The sequence below is a fragment of the Protopterus annectens genome, chromosome 7.part0, assembly GCF_019279795.1.
Source record: "Protopterus annectens isolate FY-2018-M chromosome 7.part0, PAN1.0, whole genome shotgun sequence".
In the NCBI taxonomy this organism is placed as follows: Eukaryota; Metazoa; Chordata; order Ceratodontiformes; family Protopteridae; genus Protopterus; species Protopterus annectens.
This window is the reverse complement of record NC_056739.1, coordinates 1,431,099,304-1,431,127,128: the sequence shown is the minus strand read 5'-3', so window position 1 is coordinate 1,431,127,128 and position 27,825 is coordinate 1,431,099,304. Positions and strand designations below refer to the sequence as shown.

The window sequence follows — 27,825 nt, the reverse complement described above, 5'->3', positions numbered from 1 at the left end:
TTTTATGTTCCTTAGAATCAATACTTGCATGATATTTAAGTGTTTTGGGGGGTTGTCAAGAACGCTTAAAGTATAAGATGGAGAGCTAACTGATTTTGTTTAACACATCTAAGACTTTAAAGAATTGTAGGGTTAGGCTCCAGGAATGTAAAGGTGAAAATACAATTGTAATTAACGGTAAACACAGTAGTGAAGTTTGGATACAACTCAATACCTGAGCAAAGAAAAAGCAGGAATATAGAAGGATATACGAGAACATAAATGTATACAGGGTGGTATGTGTAGATGAAACAAAACTGCATCTCTCACCTCATAGCAGCCACACTGCAAGCCTAAAGGGAAGAGAGACTTTATGTCCAATGGATGCCAAAGCAACAAGAGTATCAGAGATAAATGTAACTCTTCACAGAAGGACTACCATGAGAATAACTTTAATACACATGGTGGGTAGAAGGAAAGATAAAGCCTTTAGACATGCATAATCTCTAAATAAACTGCAAATAGCAGCTATAATGCATACTCAATATTTGTTCAAGGCATGTCTTTTCAAACAAAAGTCAGAAATCATAGCAAGTGAAGATTTGACTTTGAAAATAAATGATTTTGTTTAACATAAAAATATATACAACCACCCTTACAAAGGTTATATATACAACTGCCCTTACAACAGCAACAGATAAAAGGTGTGATAAAAAGGTGAACATCTGACCAGAATTATTGTTATTTTTTTATCCTCCCTATTCTTACATCATCTATCATTTATCACTACTCTACCTAGGTCATTACGCATTTATCCTCACTCTACTCATGTTAAATAAAATTTGCCCCATTCAGTTAAGAAAGAAAAATGATACTCCATCCATTAAACACAAAATACACATAGATATCCCCAAAAAACTATTCAGCTATGTCAATCCCTGAAAATGAACTGTAACATTTCTAAATTGAAGATAATAAGTAAAATTCATTTAAGAAATAATGTGGAACAAGACCTATAATTAGCTAATAAGAAATGTTTTTATTGGCAAAATAGACTTGACATCAAAACAAATAAGGCATAACAAATCTATAAAACTACCATACCTGTTTAAAAGACTCACTAAGCTCTTAAAACAAAACTAACAAATATGTGGCACTGCTGAAACAATAAATGCTTACATCATTACTAGAATGAAAAAATACAGTCTTAAAAACTTATATAAACTACAGAAAGCTCTATTCAGAAGACACCTTACATTATTATCTCATTTGAGTACAATGTAAGATAAATTGTAATGGAAACTAAACAAAATACAGATAATTGAAATAAGGAATGTGCTTTGTGTGATTTCAGAATCTTCTTAGACTGTAAGATTATGTGATTATTGATCACAGCTCATGAATAGTGGCTTTGCTATTCATTATCAAATCAAGCCTTAAACCTAGAGATATTTCCTGCATCTCAGGTATCTCAGGCTTCAATCAGTACATTTTCATATGCTATCAATCTATCAATCTATCAATATATATATCTTTGTCTAGCTATCTATCTACCTACCAGTCTATCTCTCTGTATACCAACCTGTCTATTTATGTAATATAAGTCCACAGCTAGATATAGCTACATCGTTTGTTTGAGATTTTAAACCAAGACCCGATCTGTCTGAGTTGGTAGTACAGCAGGTGGATGTAAAAGATCTTGTGGAACTTATGCTCTACTAATGTAATCATGTATGTGATATCAACCATTGATATATTGGTATACACAGCACTTGACATGTTGATTAATTTGATGCATTACTAAGTGCCCATACAAAGAAAGAAGAGCCTAACAATCTTGAATCAAACAGTCAGTAATAAGAAAGAAATATGTAAAGCAGAAGCACAGAAAAAAACTACTCTATATCCTAAATACATGATTATAGAAGAACAAGTGAGTACAGAGGAAAGTAATTCATACAAATATCTGAGCAGAAGCTGTCCAACGTTCTTGATAGGATCCTGATTATTGGTTAGGCACAAACTAGAAAACGCTCTTCCACCTATGAATGTAGGATTTTCTAGTGGCAGGCTTCCTGTCCTCCTTAAGTACCTGCTGCATTTCCTCATGAAGTAAGTTCCCAAAGGGCATTAGAAATGAATCATCCAGACAGTCAGTTGAAGATGATTGGGACTAGAGTATATCTAACATACCATGTCTTGTATGAGTAGAGTCAGTCTGTGAGGAAGCATTGGCAATTGCCTTTGGCTAATTCCATAAGAAGACAGAACCAATGTCGCTTCCTCCAAAGGGATTCACAACAATGATTTTAGGGTATCCTTCTGAATTTTCAGAATTACCCTGAATATTAGTGGAAAGGCTGGAAACACATAAAAAAAGCATCCGATTCCAAGCGAATGAAATGCATCTCTTTTCCAGGCCTGCTTGCAAGGTGCACTGGAACAAAATGTATTTAATTGTCTTTTTTGAAAGGAAGTGAGCAGCCTAGTTGAGGTGCCCCCTGTAACTGGATAAGTTCCTGGAAGGTCTCCTATTCAATTTTCATTTGTAAGGATCTGCCCAGGTCCTGCTCAGATTCACTGCCACTATGTTTTGCTCTAAAAGAATGTAAGATGCTTGGAAGGGTTAAGGAATGCTGAAGAGCTAACTCCAAAGCCATTATAGCCAAGCTCCATAGGGGGTACAAGCTTGTACCTCCCTGCTTGTTTATGTGATGGAGAGAGTTAAAGGCATGAGTAACAGCCAATATGGCCTTTATGTCGATGTGCTTTGGTCTGTCTGAAAAATTCCACATGCCCTGTTGTTGTACCCTTAAGGACACTGCACCGCAAGCAAAATCTGACACATCTGTGGTGAGAATTTGGTTTGGGGTCTGATGTGAGAAATGGAAGACCTCAGTTCAGTTGAATATGTGATCTCCACAAATGCAGTTCTCCTTTTATAAATTTCAACAGTATGCCAGAGAATGCAAATGTTGCGTCTATGTGTGTTTTTTTTTTTAGAAACTGTTATATTTTTTTCATGTAATCTGGTTAAGGGAATCATTTGAGTCATAGAAGCCATAAACTTTAGGATCCTAAGAAATTCTCTTTAAGAAATCTGAGACAGATTGGAGAAGCTCAGGATAGATTCCAGATAAAAATACACCTTCTCCTCTTTTAAAAAGCCTTTTGAAGAGAAGTATACAAAAGCAACCAAGAAATGCAGTTTTGTGAGATTAAGACAAGAAGGATTTTTTACAATATTTATCTGGAAATCCAGATTGGTCAGAAGAGACATTACTCAGTTTAATGACTGTTGACATCTGGATAAGGACTCTACAAAGTAAATAAGTCAAATAAAGAAGGAAATATGTAAATGCCATTTGGTCTGCAAAAAAGCTATGACCGAAGACAGGCATTTTGTGAACAACCTTGGAGATATACAACTGATAATGCATCTCAGAAACAGAGAAGCTTTGAAATTTCCTGAAGCCTGTGGCTATGGGAATGTGGTAATAAGCATCCTTTAAATCTAGTGTTGCTATGTAAATCGCAATAGGGATGAGGGGTAACAGGCTGTGTAAGGTCAACATTTTGAATGTTGCTTCTTTCACATACAGATCTAGAAATAAAGGATCTAGAGCTGGTCTTCAAAAGGCCTCTTTCTTGGGTACAAGAAACATTCTGGAACATAAGTCCTTGCAGTTTGGACTTATGGGCACTGATTCTAATGACTGTTTTGCTATGTGAACATTGTGCTTGGTTCAGAGGATGGGGAGGAATTTCCTTGAAAGAGGGTGTTGTATCCAGTGTGATCAGTAACCCTACTATACTACTTTTAGCTTTCAAGAATATGAAACAGCCTTCTGCCAAATTGGAAGCACCAAGGGCCATTTTGTGGGAAAGATTTGTATTGATATTGGCTGGAGCAGGTGGAAGAGGGGAAAGAATGTGGCACAGTCATTCTGTACTGAAGGTTTGTCACTTTTTCTGAAATTACCCTTGTTTATTATTTAACTCAGGCCAACTCTTTTTAGTACCTTCCTTGCCAGAAAATGTCTTATTTTGCTTAGTTTTTTTTTTGTAAAAGTGGGAGGCCTATAAGATTTGTATTGAGGAATATGAAAAATCTTAGAAACACAGTAAATCAATTTTTCTCTTACATCATATTGTTTGAGAATATGGGTAGCAGAAGAGCCAGACAATACCTCCTTATGTAAATAAATATATTTAACATTTCAGACTTTACCTCATCAGAAAATTTAAGTTGTGCATCCAAGCATATCTTCTCAGCACTGCAGAACTAGCCATGGCCATAGACACAGTATCCTCACAACCATACATACTCCTCAAAGCATGTTTGGAAAAAAGAGCTTTCTTCTGCAGAAAGAGTGGTAACCAATTCCATCAGACTATTCATATGACAAACACATATATTCTTGGGAATTCAGAATTCTGAAGGCTACAGTAGGAGAAGAAAACATTCTCCTACCTATGCAGTCCATAATCTTGAGTATGACAACCCTGTGTTTCCAAATGTGACCCTGTTTCTCATTGTTTTAGTTTGTTAGTTGGGATACTTTGTAGACACCTTAATGATTATGGACATCAGCTGGGTATGACAACTCTGTGTTTCCAAACATTAACCAAACAGCCCTGTTATGCTGCACTGATGAGGCCATAAGAAGGCTGAAACATGCATGTTCACAGCTAGTGGGGTTTGGGTTCATTGGCCTGAATTTGTCCATAACAGACTTAAAAAGAAAAAAGTCATGGACATTCAGAACTACTGCATAGCTGAAATACCTGATTTCCTTAAGGTGTCATTTGCATATATCCCATGTTACCTCGAATACAAGTGGTTTTAAGGAATCACATAGTGGAAAATGTAGCGTGGCTAGTTTTTACTGATCGTTTATTTCTGTGTGACCCTGTTGCTCATTATTTTAAATTTAAAAGTATGTTAGAACACTAACTATACAAGACTGCAGGACAGATCGAAGATGACCTTGTTCACAGTGAGTATATGCAAAGAGCCCATGAAATGCAATAGCAAATTTATAAAAGAATGTCTGATTTAAAGAATTTAACCTAGGAGATCAGGGATTAGTGCTAGTTCCTTCCATCGGAAGTAATATTCTGGTCCTATGACAGGTCCCATTTTAAATAACAGAAGGATTAAAGAAAAGTTAAATATGATGTCTGACAGCTAGGAATGAGAAAGAGAGAGCATATTTATAACATGAATTTGCTAGAACCATAGAAGAAAGTGTGCATTTTGAACAGAACTTGCAAGCTGAAGTTTTTATAAACTATGATTCAACAAAGGAGTACCTACAGGTAGAACAGCTAGTGAAATCTCTTTCAAAAGTAATCAAGTAAGAAATGAACAATTTTTGTTAAGAAATAGTGTTCTCAGAAATACCTGGGCTGTGCCTGCAAATAGCCTGTTGTGATCAGTGGACTAACTTGGCAGACTAACCCAATAAAATAAATAAAAACAAACTAAATAAATACTTGGGAAAACTATACTGCAATTATATGATACAGCGACTGCAGGTGCATTGAAGGTCTGACTAACAACTAATACATACCATAGTACAATAAGTAAGGGGCGTTCATAAATGCTGAAACTAGGTGTGACAGAAGAGTCACAGAAGATGTGGAGCACCCAATAGTGAAAGTCTGCAAGCAAAAATTAATCTGTACTCCCCAGATCTATCAGAAGCAGAAATTCTAACCAGCCGATTTGAAGTAAATCCAAATAAAACCATCATAATTATTGCCTCCTACCTACCACCAGGAAATAATCTATCTACCATTGAAAGTCTCCTATCCTGGGCATCCTCTACTTTCAACCAAGAAACTATAGTGCTAGGCAATTTCAGCTTGGACTGTCTATCGTGCTCATCTGACAACTCCAATTTTATCAGTTTATTCAATTTCACCCAAACAATAAACTCCCCCACTAGAATCAATACACCCACTAAGAAAGAAATTATTCTGGACTGGAAACTATCCAATTAGCCCAACCTTGCCCACCATATTGGGTGCCTCCCTGATTGTCTCAAGTGATCACTCCCCTACCTTTCTACTATGGAAATACATTCACTCCCCCTGTAATGTAATTTTCAAAAGATATGCAACAAAAGAAACTTTTACCCTACGATATTAAATTCCCTACTTCAAAACTGCAACTGGTCACCTCTAAAGTCACTCCACCTAGAACAAGCTGTACAATATTTTAATAATACCTTCCTCAACATATTTAATAACCTCCCTCCAACAAGAAAAATATGCTCCAAAGCCAAAAACCTACCTTGCATAACCAAAGATGCTAAATCTCTCATTAAACAAAGGGATAGAGTCTGGGCTGCTTATCAAACCTCCAAAACCTCAGAAAACCTCACCTCTTACAAACAACTAAGAAACCTAACTAAGAAGCAAATATTATCTGATAAACAATCTTATTTTCTAGTCTGACAACAAAAACACATAAATAAACCACAAAATTTTGGCAAAACATTAACTACCTGCTCAACCGTGGCAAAACCTCGACCCCTGCACCATCTACAACAAATAGCACTGAATGATTAGCATCTGAATTTATTTCTCATTTCATCACAACTACCACCTCACTTTTAAACAACAATAAATCTAACCAACCACTTACAGTAACTACCTCCACTAACTCTAAACCCAACTACTTCTCTTTTAAACCCATACAAACCTCTTATATATATAAAAAAACTCCTATCAAAACTAAAACAACCTGTCTATTAGCTGACCAACTCCCTACTGACTTCTTAAAAATGGCTGCCAGCTCCATTGCCTATCCTATATTTATCCTAATCAACTGATCCATCGCAAAGCAATATGTCCCCATACTTTGGAAAATATCCCATATTATTCCCCTCCACAAGGAAGGCCCATCTAAAAATCTCTCTAATTAGCCCATTGCCATTCTCTAACCCCTAGCCAAAATCTTAGAGAAAGGTATCCATAAGCAGCTCCTAGACCACCTCACTACAAATAACCTTTTATCTAGTTCACAGCATGGCTTCTAGCCAAAACACAGTACCTCCTCAGCCCTCATACGTTTTACTAACTACATCAACCTTTTCAAAAACAATGGACAACTAGTCTCTATAATATTCCTTGATATGTCCAAAGCAAATCCACCTCCTCTCTCCATCTACTCCACTAACAGCACTATAATAGAACCAGTTAACCAAACAAAAGTACTTGTTGTCACAATAGACAACAACTTAACATTTGATAAACACATATCACTCACAATTTAAAAAGTTCACATCAAACTTGGTGCACTATATAGGGCCAAACCTTACCTCACTCAAAACACCAGACTAGCCACAGCCAGATCCCACCTCCTATCTACTCTTCTCTACTGTTCTCAACTTTTCACTAACCTGCACAAGTCTGATTTACATCTACTTGATTCCTGCTATAACAAAATAGCAACATTTGCAGCTAATATACCCAACAGGACCCATCATTGCCTTGTTCTTCAAAAATTACACTGGCTTGACTTTCCCAATCTGTTATTGTTCAACCAGCTCACCACTGCCCACTGTATTATCCACAAACCCGAAAACTGCCCTGCACTCTCCAACCTAGTGCAACTAAATACCAACCCCAGGACCCTTAGATCATCTGATAAACGTATACTCACGGTTACAAAGTCCCATAATTACTTTGCTGACTCTATCTTCTCCTGCAAAGTAGCCAAACAGTGGGACCTAATACCCCAGAATATCCTAAAAAACACAGTCATAGCTTCAAACAAGTCCTAAAAGAATACCTTACTCAATAATGGTTATGCTCCTGTAATACTTCTTGCTAGTTTCTCATGCCATCAATCAAATGTTTCTTTTCTGCTATCTTATCTTACTTCTACCAAATGAAAATACCACAATGGTTTATTTTAGTTATGTATCTAATGAGTTTCATATTACTGTCTGTAGTAAGGCTTAGGAAATATAATGTTTTCTGTACATTCTCTTTTTGTAAATTGTGATTGTAGGCAACTGTTAAACTTTTTGTATATTCTTTGTAAATCTTTGAAAAATGTTTGTAATCTTTTTTGTACTATTGTTATGAAGCTTTTCACTCCCCAGGTGTCCACTGAAAGTGGACTACTTGCCCAGCCAGATTCTACCCAGTTAACAAATGTAAAATATATAAATAAATGGTGGAAGTACCAAGTCCTGCACTGACTTTAGGAAAATGAACAGCATTTCAAGGTTTGAGATGTACCACAAGCCAAGAATCCATGAATTAATAAAGAACCTAGGTCAGATATTAGACAACGATGTGCTTCACAATGGAATATTGATAGACATCACACATCCCCAATGCTGAAGAAAAAAAAAATCACCTTTTATCACCACCACAGTGATCGATGTCAGTAATACCACCTGGCCAAGAGAGAGCCCTGGCCACCTTTCAAAAGCTGATGCATAAACTAGCTTTTTTCTTGAATGATCTTCAGAGGAATACGAAGCTCACCTAGCATGCCGACTAGGTTAGAATGTATAATGCAGGCAGGTTTGACTGTAAATGGTAACAAAAGTGAACTAGGTATGGAATAAGTTCATAGAAAAATGCATGATAAAATCACAACCAGGAAAATCAGAGGCCTTTAAAAATGCCCTTTACCCTCCACTAAAAGACAGGTGAAAATTTCCCTTGGGCTAGTTTTGTACTGCACGGCTAGGACTAAATTTGTAACCATAGTCTTCCCTTTAGAATGTATCATAAGGGGAAATCTCCTATGAAGATGTAATGGTCTCTTGAGGCAGATAGAGCACTGAATGAATTAAAAATAATTTTTTTTTTCTGACTCAGCATTAGTATCACCTGGTTTTAATAGCCAATACAATACAATGTCAGAGATAGGTTTAGGGGCTATTGCTATCTCAGAACATTCAGGATGAGGTCAGCCAATATGCTATATCAACAAGAGCAATGCAGAAAACAGACAGTCATCTACTAAAGAGAGTGCCTAGTAATAAGGTGGGAATTATATGCCTAAAAAAAATTGTAAGACCATCAATTCATGTTGATAATTGATTGTACCCATTAGCAACAGTTAAGGAGCGTATTAAATATATATATATATATATATATATATATATATATATACATACATACGTACGTATTATCCTAGATACATTCAGTGACATAAAGTAACTTTAGTGGTCTGATCTGTTGGATGGGGCTGGCACTACGGCGATAAGGGGGATGACTTTCTATATAATTTAGCTTAGGTGGAGCTTACACAGTTCTAACATGCTGAGAGTATGAGAAAGGGATCATATAATTAAAGCTTTTACTTCATACGAGTTCCACATTTTGGAATAAGTCTATAAATGACAATTTTTTAAATGTTTTTAGTGAGTCTGGATAGACAAGATTTAATGTAAAGCAATCAGAACATAGTTTTCCCTACCAATCATATAGAAAATTGTATAGAAAATTGCCGTATTGCATTCTTTCCCCCTGTTGGTTCAGAGTTACTATACTAATGATATATATTTATTTCTATATATATATATATATATATATATATATATATATATATATATATATAAATATATATATATATATATATATATATATATATGTATGTATGTATATATATATATATATATATATATATATATATATATATATATATATATATATATAGTAAGGTGCCTATGTCTCTAATGGACATACGTAACCTGTAAAGAGTTCATCTCATAAACCCCTGCTTACACTTATCAAGGGTATCAGAACTTGTTGGAGATTTGGGGTGCATGGCTAGGCTTAAAAAGGCCCTTGTGGCCATTAGCCTAGTAAGCACCTATGAACCTATATAACAACAATGTGATTTCCAACAATACTAGTGCTTTCTGTCACCAGCAAATACCCAATTTTATAAAGTAGAAAATAACTTTGCCCAGCGTGTGTCTCTTACAAGTAGCAGACTTCAGTATTCTAATCTCTAAGACATGCACCAGTCTTTTTTATGATGTAGTAATGTCACTTATTCATACAGAAGAAAATAAAATAGCTTTTGTGAGAGTTTAAGCTATGGATGGCAAATAACTCAGTGACACAGAAAGGTATATGTACAATTAGTTGACACAGAGACATATGTTTTCATTTTCATCCAGTCTAAATGTTGTATGAGACACATACTGTTTGTCAGCTACAATAAAAGTATCATTTAACTTCAATACATTTTATAACTACTGTGACGATGTGAGGTAGTGCCAACTGTACCAGAGAGAGTATGATAGTGCATAGGTTCATAGGTAGGTACTAGGCTATCGGCCCAAGGGCCTACATAAGCCTAGCCAGCAAGGTTCCATAGCTTACCCCACCCAAGAAAGTTATTTTCCTGTGCCATTGTCCAGCAGAGACACATAAGTGATCCCCAGGGTGTGTTTCCTATTTCCCATCCACTCATCAAGATTTTTCTTGAAGAGTGCTAATGAAGAACTTTGCTTGACATAGATGGGTAGTGTATTCCAGAGTATAGGAAGTCTAATGTATGTCAGCATAGCTAGCTAAGGTTTTGTACAAAAATTTTATGTCGTTTGTATATCAAACTGATTTGTACAGGTGGTTGTGTTGAAAATGTATTTGTAAAGTTGTTTGTGTTAAAAAATGTACAAACAGTGTGTCCTGTTGGCTATAAAAGAAATGTATATGTTGGCAGGCTGTATTGTTGTAACTGCTGAAATGGATATATATTAACAGATGATCTTCTAAGGAAAGGGGTTAAACTCAGCCCAGTTTGCCTCTGGAAAATAGTTTGAAATTAAATTACTTGGTATAAAACATAAAGATTATTTCTTATAGGTCTGAATGCAGCCAGAGATGCAATGTCTGTGAAAACAAAGACTAGGAATCCTGCTCTATTGTCTTTACTGGTGAACTAATTGTTACCCTAGAAGGCTGGAAGTGTTGCAATGGCTTTATAGCTTCTAGATGCTGTAATACGCTTCATCAGGGAGGACATATTCTCTGAACTTTTGGATGGGGTAATCCATTTGCAGTGTATCAACAGATGATAGTGCTGTTCCTACTGCCCTTTCGACAGGTATTGGATAGATTCAACAGTTGATGTACCATTTGGATTGTATCCGACTCTACTCCAGTCATGGAAACAGTTTTTCAGAAAACGGAGGTAGCCAGCTGGTGAGTGATGTAGATTCACAGTGCTATAAAATGTGTTGCTTTTTTTTTTTATTCCAGCATTTGGTTTAAAATTGGTGTCTGTTTTATTCATTTGTGTTTTGTAACTGTTTTTTATTCTTATTTAATTTGCTGCATTTTTAACACATAGCCCAACCACCCCAGTTGATGATTATTTTTTTTATTAAGTAGAGAGTAGAGAGACATTTCAGAAAAAAAAAAAACCTGTTAGCTCACATTGTTAATTTTTGTATTGTCTCACTTTTACTTTCCATGATTTATAAGTTTAACTATATTTATATTCATTCATTCATTCATTCAGTTAGCCCCAGCTCAAGGCAAGCCGATTTTCATATTTGAAGCAGAATGTACCTGTACATTTTTGAAACAGACATGTCATGGGGGGTTAGGTTTGTGGTGAAAGGTGACTTATCTTTAGTGATTAAGAGCTACACACTTTGGAACCCAGCATTTGCTGATAATTACATATGCAAATGCAAATTAGACAATAATGCATACAGATTTGTACCTATTTTTCATGGGCCTTGTCCAGATTTTTGATGTTTCCAGGTTGAGCGGTATGGCTGTAATACATCTTAGTAAAGCTCTATGTGTGCATATTGTGACACATATGTGCAAGACCTTGGTTCAGCTTCTAGTAAAGGGGGTAGTGTGTGGAGTACAGAGTCAGGTGATAAGATGTGATGTCATTCTGTAATCCAACACTGAAACGATAATTTAATACTAGATGAGGCAGAGGTATCAGGGGGAGTCTGATTTTGGGAACCTGATAAGAAAGACCACTCACCCACATCGCCTTGCCTTGCTCTATTAAGTAAGTAGGAGCAGTAAATCTTTAGATTGGTCAGGAAAATATAATGAGATTAGTTAAGTATTGTGTTTCTGTATCTGTGTGAATCTTTCCTTCTGTGTTATTTCTAATATTTCCTGTGACTGAAACTCTGGTATTTATTGTAAATAGATATTGAATTGTTTTCATGTTCTTTTATATTACTAAATATATTTAAGGTTTTCATTGTGGCTGGTCTTTTTAGGAAATATTTACCCCTTGAGAGTACTTATATTTATTTAGTGATGCTATGGGATCACACTCCTGAAAGCCTTGTTGCTCATTCAACATTACCATTGGTATTAGTATTATTTTCAATCAGTATAACTGGATATCCTGTTAAGAGCCTTTGACTAGCTGGCTGGTGGCAGTGGAACTACCTTATAGCCTGGGCAGAGGTGGTAGAGTGGGTAATGTGTGCCAGCCTTGCTCGTGTGTGTGTGTGTGTGTGTGTGTGTGTGTGTGTGTGTGTGTGTGTGTGTGTGTGTGTGTGTGTGTGTGTGTGTGTGAAAATCAAATGTCACAGAGTGAGTGTTAGCTATTTGGAACAGAGACACAGATCACCTTACTGGTCAGCGTGGATTCTTATTTGGGGCCTGGGAAGAGAGAGTCCAGACCCAGGACTGGAATGTAAGGGAAACTGTGCTTGGTGCAGAGACCTGCATCTGAAAATACTGTGTGTGTATGTTTATTTCTCTCAAAGTGAATGCTCCCACACTGGTGTCCATGGTGAGGATTTAGGCTCCTTGATCACTGGCCCAGAGAAGGGATGTCACAACTACAATATATGGAAATGTTAAATTCCTCATGATGGAATACAAACAGTTCTCGATGGGCAACTTGTATTAACTGTTTGATTAGCCTTTGAAATGTACCCAGTTAACTTTAAGTATTATCAAGAAAAACTGAACTGGTCACTAAGTTACCCTGAATACTGTTTTAATGAAGCTGTGATATGAAATGAACAAAAGCACATAACAAATTACTCGACTGACTCTCGCTTGATTCATATTAGAGAAGTGGTGTGGTTTTACTTGTTTTAATGTGTTACAGGAGCACTTCCTGATGACTTTCCATTTGTTTTGTTGATATATAGAAGTAGTAATAAACTACGAAATGTTGTCTACAACACCAGTGTGGCTGCAAAATCTTTGAATATTGTTATTAATTTTAAAATTCTGAAGCCTGCTATTGATTCCTTGGCAGAGATGGCACCTGCAGTGTAGGACAAATGAGACAGAAAAGGGGCTCAAGACATACCATTATGATGACTGTCTCATATAACTTAACATTCTCATTTTATAAGAAATAAGCTTTAAAGACATTTTAAACACTAATGGAAAAATTGAATGCACATACAAACCCCCTTGAAATTTACAAGTAATATCAATAAGCTGTTGATGCTTTCTAAGTAATCTGTCCTCTGAACAATCCTGTAGTTCCATTTCGGTTCTCTTAAGATCTCATTTCAGCGTATTTCAAGATTTTTTTTTTTGAGATGTTCAGTTCCTTTTGCCAGGCTCTAAATCACTGCCACTCTTACCTTCGTCTAGTGTTGATTTATGCCTTGCAGCACTTTAATTTACCAGCTGTTGACATTTTGCAGCAGCCGTTAAAATCACAATCAGAAGTGACATCTTTATCAGTATTTTGACATAAATCTAAAGCCTTGACCTTTTTTTCCTGATTGTTTTATCTTCGATGTGTATCTTAAATTGTTTTGCTTTGATCCATGCTATACAGCTGTCAAGTCCAGTCACTTGATTTCAAAACATTGTAAAACATTTTAGGTTTTTCATTTATCATGTTTAAGGCTAATCTTACAAAACTGACTAAATATTTTTAATATACCTACTCTTAAAGCTGTCCACCAGTTTGCTTAAAAAATCAAGGCGTTTCTTATATTCTTATTAAAAATTAACAAAGTTAGTGACACCTAATGTTCTTGTGATTAGCCTTTGAGGAGCTTGACTTAGATTCTGCAGATCCTGTTTGAGGACATAACAATATTACTTTCCATGCCACTTTTGCCTGCTAATAGAAAGAAATATATGCAATACTTGGTTTCTGTATCTGGTCATCCACAGATGAAATGAGAAAATGAACAGTGTAAGCAAAACTTTCTTTACATATTTGTGTGTTCGACTTACATTATGACCACAAGAGATTAGGAATGTGATAAAGATATTAGAAGTGATTACTGTGTACAATAAATAACACAGAAAAGTATACAAGTTACAGTGTGGGCTACATGTTGCTCCCTTTACTATGGGAATGGCAGGGTCACTGCTGCTATGATGGGAACTTAAAACTGGGAAAAGCAGGGTGGAATCTTGCTGTGTATACCATAAACACATATACCAGTTCAGTGCTGCATGCTTTTAGTCAGTAATTAATGTAAGAAAGGGTACCAGAAGAACAATAGGACAAAAATAAATCCAAAATACTGAAACATTAAAACACACATTTGAAATAATAGAATATAATGTCATGGAGCATTTTTTTTTTAAATTGTACAGTTACTGTGGAGTTGGTGGATTTAGAGTCTGTTAGTACAAGAGGCCTCCCCCCCCACATTACACATTTGCTTTTATTTATTTTATTTCAGAATAATTTAACATTCGCGTATATTGTACCTGTTCATGCTTTTACATTTGGAGAATTCAGTATTATGCCATTTAACATTGGTTAATGCTTTTCAAGACGACGAGCAATGACACCAATTGAAGGTAATAAGCTAAATTCTATCAGAATCCATACGATATCTTAACTAAATTTTAAACTAAATGTCATTTGATAGAGATGGCAAGAAACAACGGTGAGCACTGTACCTATCACCAATAGGGTTACCACCTGTCCCACTTTGGAGGGACAGTCCCTCTTTGGGCAGTTGTGTCCTGCAAAAAATTGTAAAAATGGAAAATGTCCTGAGATTTTAGTGCAAAATTATTTCCTATATTTTATGTAATAGTTGCATAAAATAGTTATTCTGTATCTGAAACATCTAAATGTTATAAGAAACAGAATAATCAGCTAAAATGCTACAAGAATAAACTTTTATTTAGGAAAAAAAATAAGTTTTGCCCTTTGTACTGGCTATGGTTATGTTTTGGCCTGCAAAATCGGATATCTGTACCACAATTGTCCCACTTTGGCCATTTGAAAAGGTGGCAGCCCTAATCACCAATAAGGAAGTGGCTAACAGTGTCAGTGACTATTTGTCCTTAAGGTATCAGTCATTTCACTTAGGACAGTGACTGCAAGTCTAAACCTGACTTCAATGACAGATATCGCCATCCTATTAATTTTCCAGCATGAAATATTGCATGGAGTTTGCTAAATATGATTCACAGCGTTGGTCTGCCACTCAGACACTAGACAAGATTACTGTGCCCTACTCTAATTATAGATAACTCTTAATTTAACAAATGCAATGATGAGGGATCATTCATTCAATGTCAGAATGTCTAGTGTTGGAATTTCATAATTTAACTTTACTCAAGGTTGCCACAACCTTGAGGAAGAGACGTATCTATTTCCCTGATACTGTGCAGTCTTTGAACGAGAATGCATATGGTTCTGGATTATGCATAGGAAGGTTATTCTTCTGGATAAGTTTAACGATTATCCTTTTCTGTTTATTACTTACCATTGCTGACTGTTTCTAAGTCAATGATTGGTTGCCTATCAGGTTTGTGAATAGGAATCTAAATTATACTGGTGATCTTAAAAGGCTACGACATGCACTCAAAAGTATTCATGGTATTATATGACTTCAAAGTGAAAAGGTATTGACATTTATTCAAGAACAGAGCTCACTAACTGCTGTATCAGTTTTTATTCACATATATTTCTTCAGCGTTCTTCACTAGTACAGGACATAGCTACAATTTATTTCCTGAATATGATCCCTCCTTTTATAATGTGCAGGCTCCTATCATCTGACCTGGACAATTTACTTTTATGAGCAACATGCATTTTCAAAGCTACAAAGCCAGTCATTCTGAAAATACCATTTAATAAAATACATAATTAATATCCATAGGGATATAAATCAAGGATTTTTAATACAGCTTAAATGTAATGGATCTCATTGCACAAAATAATTTCAAACTCTTGTATCATGGCATACATAACGATTTTTCTTGGTTATGCACTTATCGAGTATAATTTCTTTGTGTAAATCTTTGATAAAGTACAAAGCACAACAGGGTAGCACCAAAAGGTTGTTACTCACATATAAAATGAATGTTCATATGTCACTTACTTAGCACATTGATGTTGGCATTTGCTAGAATGGTTCCATGTTTATTTGAGGCAGCACACTGAAAGACAGCACTTTCATGTTGTTGTAAATTATGAAGTTCAATTTTTCCTTGGCTGATCTTGTGTCGAAAACTGGGAGTCAGCTCTGTAAAAAAAATGTATTAAGTGATGTATGTAAAGAATGAAACACTGTTACAAAAAATACTTCTTTATATGCAATACAGCTTCTGATAGAAAGAAACTTTACTGATACAGGGCTATATATTTCCGGTGCCATTTTGATGGACATTCACAAAGCTGCAGTATCAACAATGGAAGCATGGCATTATTTAGTTATGGGAACTCATGTTCACAGCCATCTGTTAGCCATATGTATAAGGCTAGGTACACAGCTAAGAAAATAATCATTTATCAAGCCTGGAAGGACAGCAAGATTCATTTGTTCCATTTGTGACTGCTGACTTATATCAAGAAAAGTCATCAGCAATATCCTTGGTCTTTCCTCTGAATGACTAACTTCCTTGAACAAGACTACAATCAATCATGAAGAAACAACAATGTTACTGATTTAAAGGCATCGCAAGCAATACATTGTAATCTGTACATCAGATTAATTTATCCATTCTTCAAAATATTAAAATGAATAAATTGAAACTGTTCTGACTTATGAAGAGTTTATGTAGGGAATATAATTTTCCATGAAAGTAGAGTTTTTTCCCTGCCATAGCTAATCGTGTTGTGACATCTAATCTTACAGTTTTAGTAATCTATGTAACAACGATTCAGAGATTACAGAGATTAAGCATGGTTGCCTTGATCCAGTGCTTGCTATATGCTATAGTATGTTGCCAAGCAGCTGTTCAATGTGACTGCGCTATTAAATTGTCTCTTTTCCCACAGATAGCAAGTCTCTCTTCAGTACTAGAAACTAATATGCATACTAAATGATCTAATGGGCTGTTGCAAACTTTTCCTGGTCCTGAAGCCACCATGCTACTGAAGACAGGATTTTTCTGCAGCATTTGAGTCTCTCCATACATGCTGATCGTTTATACAATTCAAATTCAATACAGTATCCTACAGGATGGTAAACAGCAGCATAAGTAACTATTTTTGTGAGCCATATTCAGATAACTAGTATATGTTTCTTAAAGTCTTGTATTCTGGCTGTATAGCAGTTCTAATAAGTACGGAACAATAGTTTTCCACAGTGTCATGCTACTTCTTCAGTATGTATTAGGTTTTGCATTAATTTATTTAAACAGCTCCACATCTTACAGTTATATAAGAAATATAATGCATCCTTCATTCTTTTAATACGCAAAATGGACAATGGAGTGAATCAGAGCTGGAGCCATTCTCAAAATGTATACGCTTCCTCCTTTGCAGCACTCTATACTTCTCTTTTTGATTATTTGATGGGATCTAGATTATAGGTAAAAAGCTAGTAAATATTGGAATGTTAAAATAAGCAGAGATTGAACAGCCATGTGACCAGATTATGAGCAACACTTCACATATATACATAAATAAGCCCACTGTTCCACTGTTCAACATTGAGCAGCGTTGACTTCACTACAAGTTTTTTGATTGGGTCATATATCACAATTTCTGCCAGTCGGCATTGTGGTATATAAACCAATCAAATAGCTGCACTTCTGTTCTGCATTGAACAGCATTGACTGTTACACAGTTTTTGATTAGATCGTATACCGCAATTACAGCCAATCACCATCGGGGTACACTAACCAATCAAGTAATTGTTCCTGAGGAGAAGGGAGCCAATGAGAACTCTCAACACTTGACCAATCACTTACTGGTAAATGTTTTTGTGCCATTTCAATGCCTTTAAAAAGGCCTTTCAGGGTGCAGGAAGATTCCCTTAGACCATGGTAAGTCTAAAGAGGATATTTCTGCCATGGCTCATTGTGGTGGTCATAAAGGAAGCCAGAAAGTATTCAGTCATGTCTGAGAGTGATGCAAGTGCAACTGAAGGATAAGACAGTGCTGAGTGGGAGCCTGCAATGTTTCAGGGAGTCAGGGACCCCAAACAATCAAAAGGTTGAGATTTGTTTTTGCTGGACAGTGCTTTTGCTGGGTATGCTGCTGATTGCACTTGCTTAGTTCCCTGGATTATTTGTTCATGAATTTTGTTGTGAACTGGACCTGCAGATGCTTTGTTTCCTGTATTGTGGTAAGTGACTTAAAATGTACATTGTAATGTCTCTCTGTCCTTTTCTGATTATTTCTGGCTTTCTCCCTGATTTGTCACATTGCTTAAAATATATCCCTATTTTTGGCCTTTGTCCCCCCCTCTCCCAGTATTATTAGTTTTATCCAGATTTATTGTGCTAACAGGTTCAACAGTATGTGTCTCAAGTTAATAGTAATTTTAATTGTCTGTCGTGATCTGATTCATTCTTGATTTGTCCCTATTTGCTGCATTCATCATCCAGATTTTTCCAGAATGTTCATATTTGGGTCTATGCTAAATCATCGAATGCTTAAAAAAGCGAATAATGATTTATCAAAGCCATGTAAGCGAAAGCTTACAATCTCGAACGCTTGGAAAAACCACTATTCCACAAAACAAAAACAAAAAATTTAAAACATTACACACACACTCCCTACTTAAATATACCAACTCCGAGATTGCACTATAGTCATGAAAAGGGCAAAGTAATGGAAGCAGCCAAACTATTTCACTATTTCTTTCCCAGGGAAAGAATTCACTCATATGCTGTTTTACTATTTTGCCTTTTCGTGTTTTCAAGTTCGATCAAGACGCATTTGAACGAATGCATCTTTGATCACTTAATAGGTACCCTCATATTTTTGGTTTGTGGCTCATAAAATTTGTAGTTTTCTGGTAAATCATGATCTGAAGATTAAAGTCACTAGATAATAAAAGGCATTTAAGTTTCAGACTTTATATCCTACAGAAAATGCATGCTAACAAAAACATCCTGTTCTAGCAGCTTTCCAAGTTCATAAGAGTAATATTTAAAATGCATCCTTTGGGCCTCTGACCTTAAATTACATCCAGCACTGTGCAGATTTCTTGTCCTAACAGGTTGAGAGGTAGGGCAGTTTTAGTTTGCTTGTCAGGCTAGACGTGCAGTGCATGTTTATTACCCTGCTACTATGGGTATGTGTTTATTACCCTGCTACTATGGGCATGTATTACTGCGGTGGTGGTGCTGCGGTAGCGTTGTCACCTCAGAGTAAGACGTTGTCCTGTTCAATTCTCAGCTAGAGCGTCTTCTGTGTGGAGGCATGCGTGAATGGAAGTACCTTCGCTGAAGGTTGTGCGTCAGAGCTGGCAACTCGACACGTAAAAATCTACTGCCAATCATTGGCGGACGGGAGTTCCGCTGTGATGACCTCTAACTGGGAAAAGCCGAAAGACACAACAACAACTATGGGCATGTATTGTAAAACAAGTAGAAGATCACGTGCTTTTGTTTTTATTTGCCATGTCAGGTATTCACACTATGTGGATGTAACACTACATTAACAAATCCTCCTCCTGATGGTTCTTTGGCTACTATTTTCTTTTCAGAATATATATATATATATATATATGTACTTGTTGCAGTGAACAAGCATGATAGTTATTGGTATGAAATATTTTTCACAAAAAACAATTACTAAAGGTATCCGGTTTTGTTATTCAATAGAAATTCATTCTGAGTGCAAGTTTCATGTGCGTTCATAATGCCAAAACTTAGACCTGCTCAAGGAAAACCCTAATGTGAGCACTACAGCTCCCAAAGAACGTTGTGCATTGTTTATGTTCTCATTTAGCAATGCAACACAGTTCTTTATGTGTTGGAAAAGGGTAGTTAGAAGTTTGGTAGTATGTTTTACTTTTAAGTGTTGTGATGATTTTAACTAACTTAAATTAATCATGATGTGCTTGCTGCCACTTGTCTGTTGCAAATTATATTTTTGAGTGTTCATTTGTTACTTTTTTTCTGAAAAAATGAGGTGGTAGAAAATAAGCTGGGCACTGAGGGATCAAAGAAGGATGAGGAATTTGAGATAGGCTGTTCAGTGGTTCCCTGGACTGTAAGCCTGTTTACTACCTATAAACCTGGAAGTTACCATAAACTTTGTATTGATCACATTCTTTTGCTCTGGCAGTTGATGCGCAGGGTTAAAACTGTGAGCTGTATTTCTTGTAGTATACTGGGGTGTCATTTGATGTGAAATTATAAGGTTTCTTTATTTGTGTATTGCCTACTCCCTGTTGATTCCAGTGTTATCTGTGATACCTTTACTTCCTCCTAAAACAGATGATGTTTCCAGATAAGTTGATGAGTTATAACCTTGTTTACATTCTCTTATTCCATCAATATTTCAAGTGTCTCTCTCTCTCCCTAATTATTTCATGATTTGTCACCAATTTGATGAGCTGTGCACTAGACAAGAATTAAAATTATAAGCTTGTTTCATAAACTGTTTATTAATTCACCTTCTCTTATTATTTATTTATTGAAATTTTTTGACCGGGAAAGTCCACTAGGTCAGAAACCCATTTTCAGTGGAGGCCCAGGGAGAAAAGCTCTAGTTACAAATCAAGAGTTTTACAACAATAATATTTACAATAATATAACAGTATACAAAATTTTGTTACACAATTTCTAGTGATTTGTAATACACAGATTTGAAAATTTTATATAATTTGGTTAGGTGTAAGTAGTACACATACAGTATTTTTAATGGCATTGATTGTATATAGGGAAAAATGCAGTAGATACATAAGATCATAGGAGGTTACTAAGCTAATGGCCCTGGGGCCCTTACAATCTTAGCCAAGAGTTTATCCCCAAAAAAGAAATGTCAGTCAGCACCTGTTGCCCCTGTCAATGAGGGACAAAGGTGGAACTCCTGGGACAAATTTGTGGTTTCCCATCCACTCATTAAGGTTGCACTTGAAGAGGGTCAGCGAGGTACTTTTTGACATGAATGGGAAGTCTATTCCAGAGACATGGCTGTCTCTCCAGCAGGTTTTTTTGATGTTGCATATTAGATTTAGGCCTATCAATCGGCTAATACGTGAGGAGTTAGACTTATGGATATAGAGTATCTCTAGTAGGGCAGTGTCCGATATTGCCTTGTAGGCAAGACACTTATCACCTCTGAGCAATCTGTATGATGCTGAGTAAAGTAATAGTGATTTGAGCATGTCCACATAAGACAGGTGTTAGAGCCCATGGATTCTCTTTGTGAGGTATTTCTGTGGCCTTTCCAGTTGGTGCAGGTGTTTGGAGAGGTACATACCAAATGGAGCATTATACTCAACTATAGGACTAATGAGGGAGGAGTATAGAGAGGTAATAACCTCTTTTTTTCTGGATGGAATCCCTTTACTTATGAGATGAACCAAGTAAAAGGCTTATCTGACCACTGGCGCCGCATGATGGATGAATGTGAGATTGTAGTCAGCATGAGTACCCAGGTCTCTCACCATGGGTTGTGTGCTTGGGTCTATATTATAACATTGAAATCTTACAACTTCAAATGTTATAATATCGAAGCCATTAGAGCGAAACACCAGCAAACTGAACAGTCAGAATAGCAATTTTTTTCCCAGGGAAAAAATTTGCTGTTCCGACAAACATACACATAACACAAGCACACCAAAATAAATAATCCACACACATACACTTCACAAAACCCTACACTAAACCATACATACACCACTAGCTATCCACTTACCTTAACCCAACCCTAACCCTAAGGTCCCTAACTATCGCACACTCACCTTACCCGCTCCCTAACCCTAAAGTCCCTATCGCACACTCACCTTACCTGCTCCTTAACCCTTAGGTCACTATCGCACACTACCTTCGTTCACACACTTACCTTAACCCGGTCTGTAACCTTTGCTCCACAGTCGAGGAAATAGCGAAGCTGCAGAAACAGCCCACTGAATACTTTCCCTAGGAAAGTATTCGGTGTTCTGCAGCTTCACTATTTCCAGCATTTGCTCTAATGGTTAGATATTATAACATTTTAAGTTGTAAGACTTTGATGTTATATTATAGACCCGTGTGCTTAGGGGGTTGCCATTGATGTGATGAGCAGTAGGGGCTGTGTTTTTGCCGAATAGTATGATAATAAATTTTTTTGGGTTTATCTTAAGGACATGACTTTGGCACCAGTTATTTGCAGCTGTGAGACCCTCTTGCAGTATGTTAATGCCATTTGAGGAGTCAGTGACAGCACCCAACTTACAGTCATCCATAAACTTGGTCAGCCACAGACCCTTAGTCTTTGCCTGGACCTATGAGAAGTAGATGCCAAACAGTAGAGGTCAGAGGACAGATCCCTGGGGAACACCACTAGTGACAGTTCTGCTGTCGGAGGTATTGTCATAATAAACAGTTTATTTATACACTTCAATACATGGGATGTTAAGAATTTATTTTTATTTTTTTATTTTACATTTGTTGACCAGGATAGTCAGACTGGATACATGTCCATTTTTAGCAGAGGTCCGGGGAGAAAAGCTCCAAGGTCACCAAATTAGAATAAAATACAGTATATACAGTAGTGAACATATCTAAGCAAGCAGTAAAGTTTATGAATACAATTTTACAGAGATTACATACCTAGGCAAATAATAGTAGTTCTGAGGTTAATGAGAATCTGTGAGTATGTCTTTGTTAAGTAATTCGAGTCAGATAAGAATACTTCAATTAACTCATACAGTTAGTTACAGATACAATATTTACAATGGTTACATGCCAAAACACATTACAGTTAAACAAGGTAAGGTCAGGATAGTGCCACAGGTAAGCTAAAATAACTATTTTAGTCTCATTGTCACAGAGAGTTAGTCAGGTTTGCTACATTGACATAACAAGTTTAGTGTCATATGTTCTTTGTCTAGTCTTGAATTGGCTCAAGGAGTTGAGCAAAGTAATTTTGGTTGGGAGAGAGTTCCAGGATCTGCTTACAGAGTTTGCGAAGAGAGAGTCACCGGCAGAGTTATTAGTTTTGATAGTCTGGACTAGTAATTTATTAATGGATCACAGTGGCCGGTGATTGTGATAGGGGATAATAATATTTTTAAGAACAGCAGTAATATCTGGATTGTAAAGTATCTTATGGGCAGTTATCATGAGGTTATACTGGATCAAGCTGGGTAGTTCTAGCCACACAAGCTGGTTAAGGTTAGTCCTATAAGGCCAGTGGCAAATCTGGCAATATGGTTATAGCAGATAGAGAGTTTGTTGAGGACAGATTTGTTTAGATTGGAAAGTATCAGGGATGCATACAGAATAGTTGAAAGTAAGTGAGAGCGAGCTATTGCAGATCTAGCTGGTAGGGTTAAGAAGGCTTTTATCATGTAAAGTGAGCCTAGTTTTTTATTGATGGTCTTTATAGACTGATTAACATGTAGGTTAAATTTGAGATTATTATCGATTAAAACACCTAATAGTTTTGTAGAGGAGTCTGGGGAGATTACTATGCCATTATTAGATTTAATGGTAAAAGTGAATGCTGTAGATCTGTGTGTTGGTGAGAATAGCAGCAGTCTGTTTTTTTGGGGGGATTCAGTATCAGACGATGGCCAGAAAGCCAATTTTCAGCTAACACTGACTACAAGTGTTTTCTAAGGCTTCCTGGAGCCATAGGTAAGTATTAAAGATTTAGTTTAATAGCTGTGTTTTAAACTGTATTTTAGGCTTTTTTTGGGTATTTGCTGGGTTTAGAGTATAAGTTGTACAGTATGATTTTCAGGGTTTTAAAGTGGGAAACCAGTATGTTAGTATACTATTCAGGGTTTTTGTACACTTAGAAAGTAGTGTTGTTGAGTACTAGGGTAAAACTATATTAATTAAAACAAGGAGGGAGCCAAATTACTATGGGGGGCAGACTATAGGTGCTTTAGACCCAGGTCAGCAGTCTACATTTACAAAGGATTACAGGTTTAGGTTTAGGTATTAACCTTAGTAGTTTGTTGTGATCTGACTTCAGATAGGCACAGTTTCTGCAGGGTAGTGTCCTTCAGGTAAGAGAGCCCTTTAGTTAAGGTATTTTGAGGGAGGCTGCATAAAAATAGAAATACAGCAAACATAAAAACCTTACAAGCACACAAAACCAACCACCAAGCAAGTAAACATTAGAGCTTTCACTTCAGCTATGGTATTTACAGTATTCTACAGCTCCGTGAAGCTACGGGCACTATAGATGCTTCGTTTGCTTTATATGGGGCTGAAACCAGTTTAAAACTGTGCTGGCTTATGTTCTACTGTGAAGTGGATTACCTTACATCTCATATTATTGCTAGTATTAACTTAAACTTTACTTTGGATCACATGCAGGCTGCTACTTTAGTAACTTTTGCTACTAATCTTTGCTTTGGATCAAAAGCATGCTGCTCTTCACCATGCAGCATTTTCCTTTTGCAGCTATCAAAATTGCTAAACCTGTGCACTATATGCACTACCTTGAATATTAAACTTAACAAGAAAAATAAGATGCAGCAGTTCAGCTATCTGCTTCTAATCACATTTACAAAGGCACAATGTTAAAAATGAGCTATCTGCATAACTTGGGTCAAACAAAGTACATACTTTCAGTAAACTACTCAAATATCAGATTTCTGTACATTTAAATGACTCAAATATCAGATTTCTGTACATTTAATAGGCACATTCCTAATTAGACTGACTATTAAAGCTCAGAGAAAGCACACAGAATACTGAATTACAATACACATGGAACACTGAATTACAATACACATGGAATACTGAATTACAATACACATGGAATACTGAATTACAATACACATGGAATACTGAATTACAATACACATGGAATACTGAATTACAATACACATGGAATACTGAATTACAATACACATGGAATACTGAATTACAATGCACATGGAACACTGAATTACAATACACATGGAATACTGAATTACAATGCACATGGAATACTGAATTATAATACACATGGAATACTGAATTACAATGCACATGGAATACTGAATTACAATGCACATGGAATACTGAATTACAATACACATGGAATACTGAATTACAATACACATGGAATACTGAATTACAATGCACATGGAATACTGAATTACAATACACATGGAATACTGAATTACAATACACACAGAATACTGAATTACAATGCACATGGAATACTGAATTACAATACACATGGAATACTGAATTACAATGCACATGGAATACTGAATTACAATACACATGGAATACTGAATTACAATACACATGGAATACTGAATTACAATGCACATGGAATACTGAATTACAATACACATGGAATACTGAATTACAATACACATGGAATACTGAATTACAATACACATGGAATACTGAATTGCAATGCACATGGAATACTGAATTACAATGCACATGGAATACTGAATTACAATACACATGGAATACTGAATTACAATGCCATAAATGATCAGAAGTATGAGCTAACAGTGATTAAACTGCACTAACTCTGTCTGAGTATGATATTCAGTGTATATAGTTGTGGTTAACTCAGTTCAAATATATATAATGCAGGAAATGTAATTGTTTAGAACAAACAACATACCAAATGGGAAAACAGGCTGCCGACTGGGTCTGGAAGCACCGGGGATTTGAAAAATGGCGGTTTCAGTAATAATGATTACAGAGACAAGACAGGAAATGACATACCTTAAGTGATTTAGAAGAGTCAATGGAGTTCAGAGGATTTACAAATTATTACTTGCAATTGAAAAGACTCATACTTGTCAGCAAAATCTTAGAATTTGTTTACAATGGTCTATAGTTCTGAGGGCAAGGACAATTTGATAGTTAAAAAAGTGGCTTTTTAGGGTGAATTTGAAGGGTTTTATGGAATCAAGTTGTGTAATCGATGGGGGGAAGGGCATTCCATAATATTGTTATGGAGTGGGAGTACAAGCTTTGTCCAGCTCTCTTATTGGGGATGGATACTTTTAGAAGCTGTTTATTAGTAGACCGAAGATGCTGCGAGGGGATATAGGATTACAGGATAGAGTGAAGTGAAGGGCAGTTTTCTGGGTTTTATATTAGTTTATGAGCAAGACTTAGTTGGATGTAATGAAGGTAGTGGGGGAATTCAAACCATCTCACTTCCTTAACAACCTAGCAGTGGTGTGTGGGGTTTGGTAGGCCAGAGGTAAATTTGGAAATTTTATAATAGCATGATTATAGTTTGTTAAGCAGAGATGCATGAAGGTTGGTAAAGATGTAGGAACCATAGAGATGGGAAGGGAGCAGGAGGGCATTTGCCAGTTTTTTTTTTTTTTTTTTTGTGGGTTTATCCATGTAGAGTTTATGTCTGTAAAGTTTGCCTAGTTTAAAATGTGTTTTTTTTATTGTATTAAGAATATGTTGTTCGAAGAATAGCTGCCATCTATAATAATGCCAAGTAATGTTGCTTTCTTCACTACTTTAATGTCAGTCTTCTTTTCACTGTAAATTTTAAAGTCCTGCGGAGGTGGTTTAGATGAAAATAGTAGTAGGTTAGATGTTTTGGGATTTAGTAGTAGTTGTGCTTCATTTAGCCAACTGTCAATAGCTGATAAGGTGTTTTATGTTATTAGTAGGAGATCAGGGAAGTTGCTAGATGAGGATATGGCAGTTTAGTCTTGGGACCCATGTTATTTAGGATATAGTTTTCTGAGGTGCAGGCCAAAACCAGCATGTTATGGCTAACCGAGTTTGCAGATGACAGCAAGCTGGGTGCTGTCATCAATTCCACTAGGGATGTGGACATCCTCCAAGAGGGTCTCACCCAAACAAATGACTGGTGCCTGAAATAAGGCCTCAAGTTGAATACCAAAAAATGCAGCATCATCCCCTTTGGGAGAGTGATGTGCCCACAAATGATCACATTAATAACAATGTCTTAAGCATGCAATCAGTCATGATAAATTTGGGCACCCAGGTTGATAGCAACCAGGATTTTTGACCACGATTTTGCTTCCATTATATGGAAAGCTTTCTACATGGCCCACCTCATAATTATGAGTATCTCATCTAGGGACAAGGAGGTCATAACATCCCTGTATTCAACTCTTATAAGGCCCATTACTGAGTACAACACACCACTCGGCATGTACCTCGCAAAGCACATGCAGCAGCTGGAGAGACCACAGATGTTCCTCACCAGGAGAATCCAGGGCCTCAAAAATCTACCATATACCAATAGGCTAAAAGCCCTATCCCTCTACTCAGGTTCATACAGACTCCTCAGAGGTGACCACTATCTGGCATACAAGGTGATCTCTGACCCTGCCTTGATAGGACTGGTGTATATCCGCAAGTCAAGCTCCAATCGAGTAACCCATATGCATGGCCTCAACCTAGTCTGTGACATCTATAGGACTTGTTGGTGGGACAGATGTGTCCGAGAGACTCCTCCATGTGTGGAACAGACTCCCTCTCCACATCAAGCAGAATACCTCCTTACCACATTTTAAGCACAACCTGGATAACTGGATGGGAAACAGAAAATACATCTCTAGG

At 36.5% G+C, this 27,825-nt stretch overlaps 1 protein-coding gene across 13 annotated transcripts in view; it reads right to left on the bottom strand.

The window, feature by feature from the left end:
• CHL1 (cell adhesion molecule L1 like) overlaps nucleotides 1-27,825 on the bottom strand; it is a 1,311,467-nt gene that overhangs the window by 513,255 nt on the left and 770,387 nt on the right. For all 13 annotated transcript variants that reach the window (XM_044077996.1, XM_044078002.1, XM_044078005.1 and 10 more), the window contains one exon: nucleotides 16,287-16,430. In XM_044077996.1, coding sequence (XP_043933931.1) covers nucleotides 16,287-16,430 — 144 coding nt within the window. The remainder of the gene's footprint in view (nucleotides 1-16,286; nucleotides 16,431-27,825) is intronic.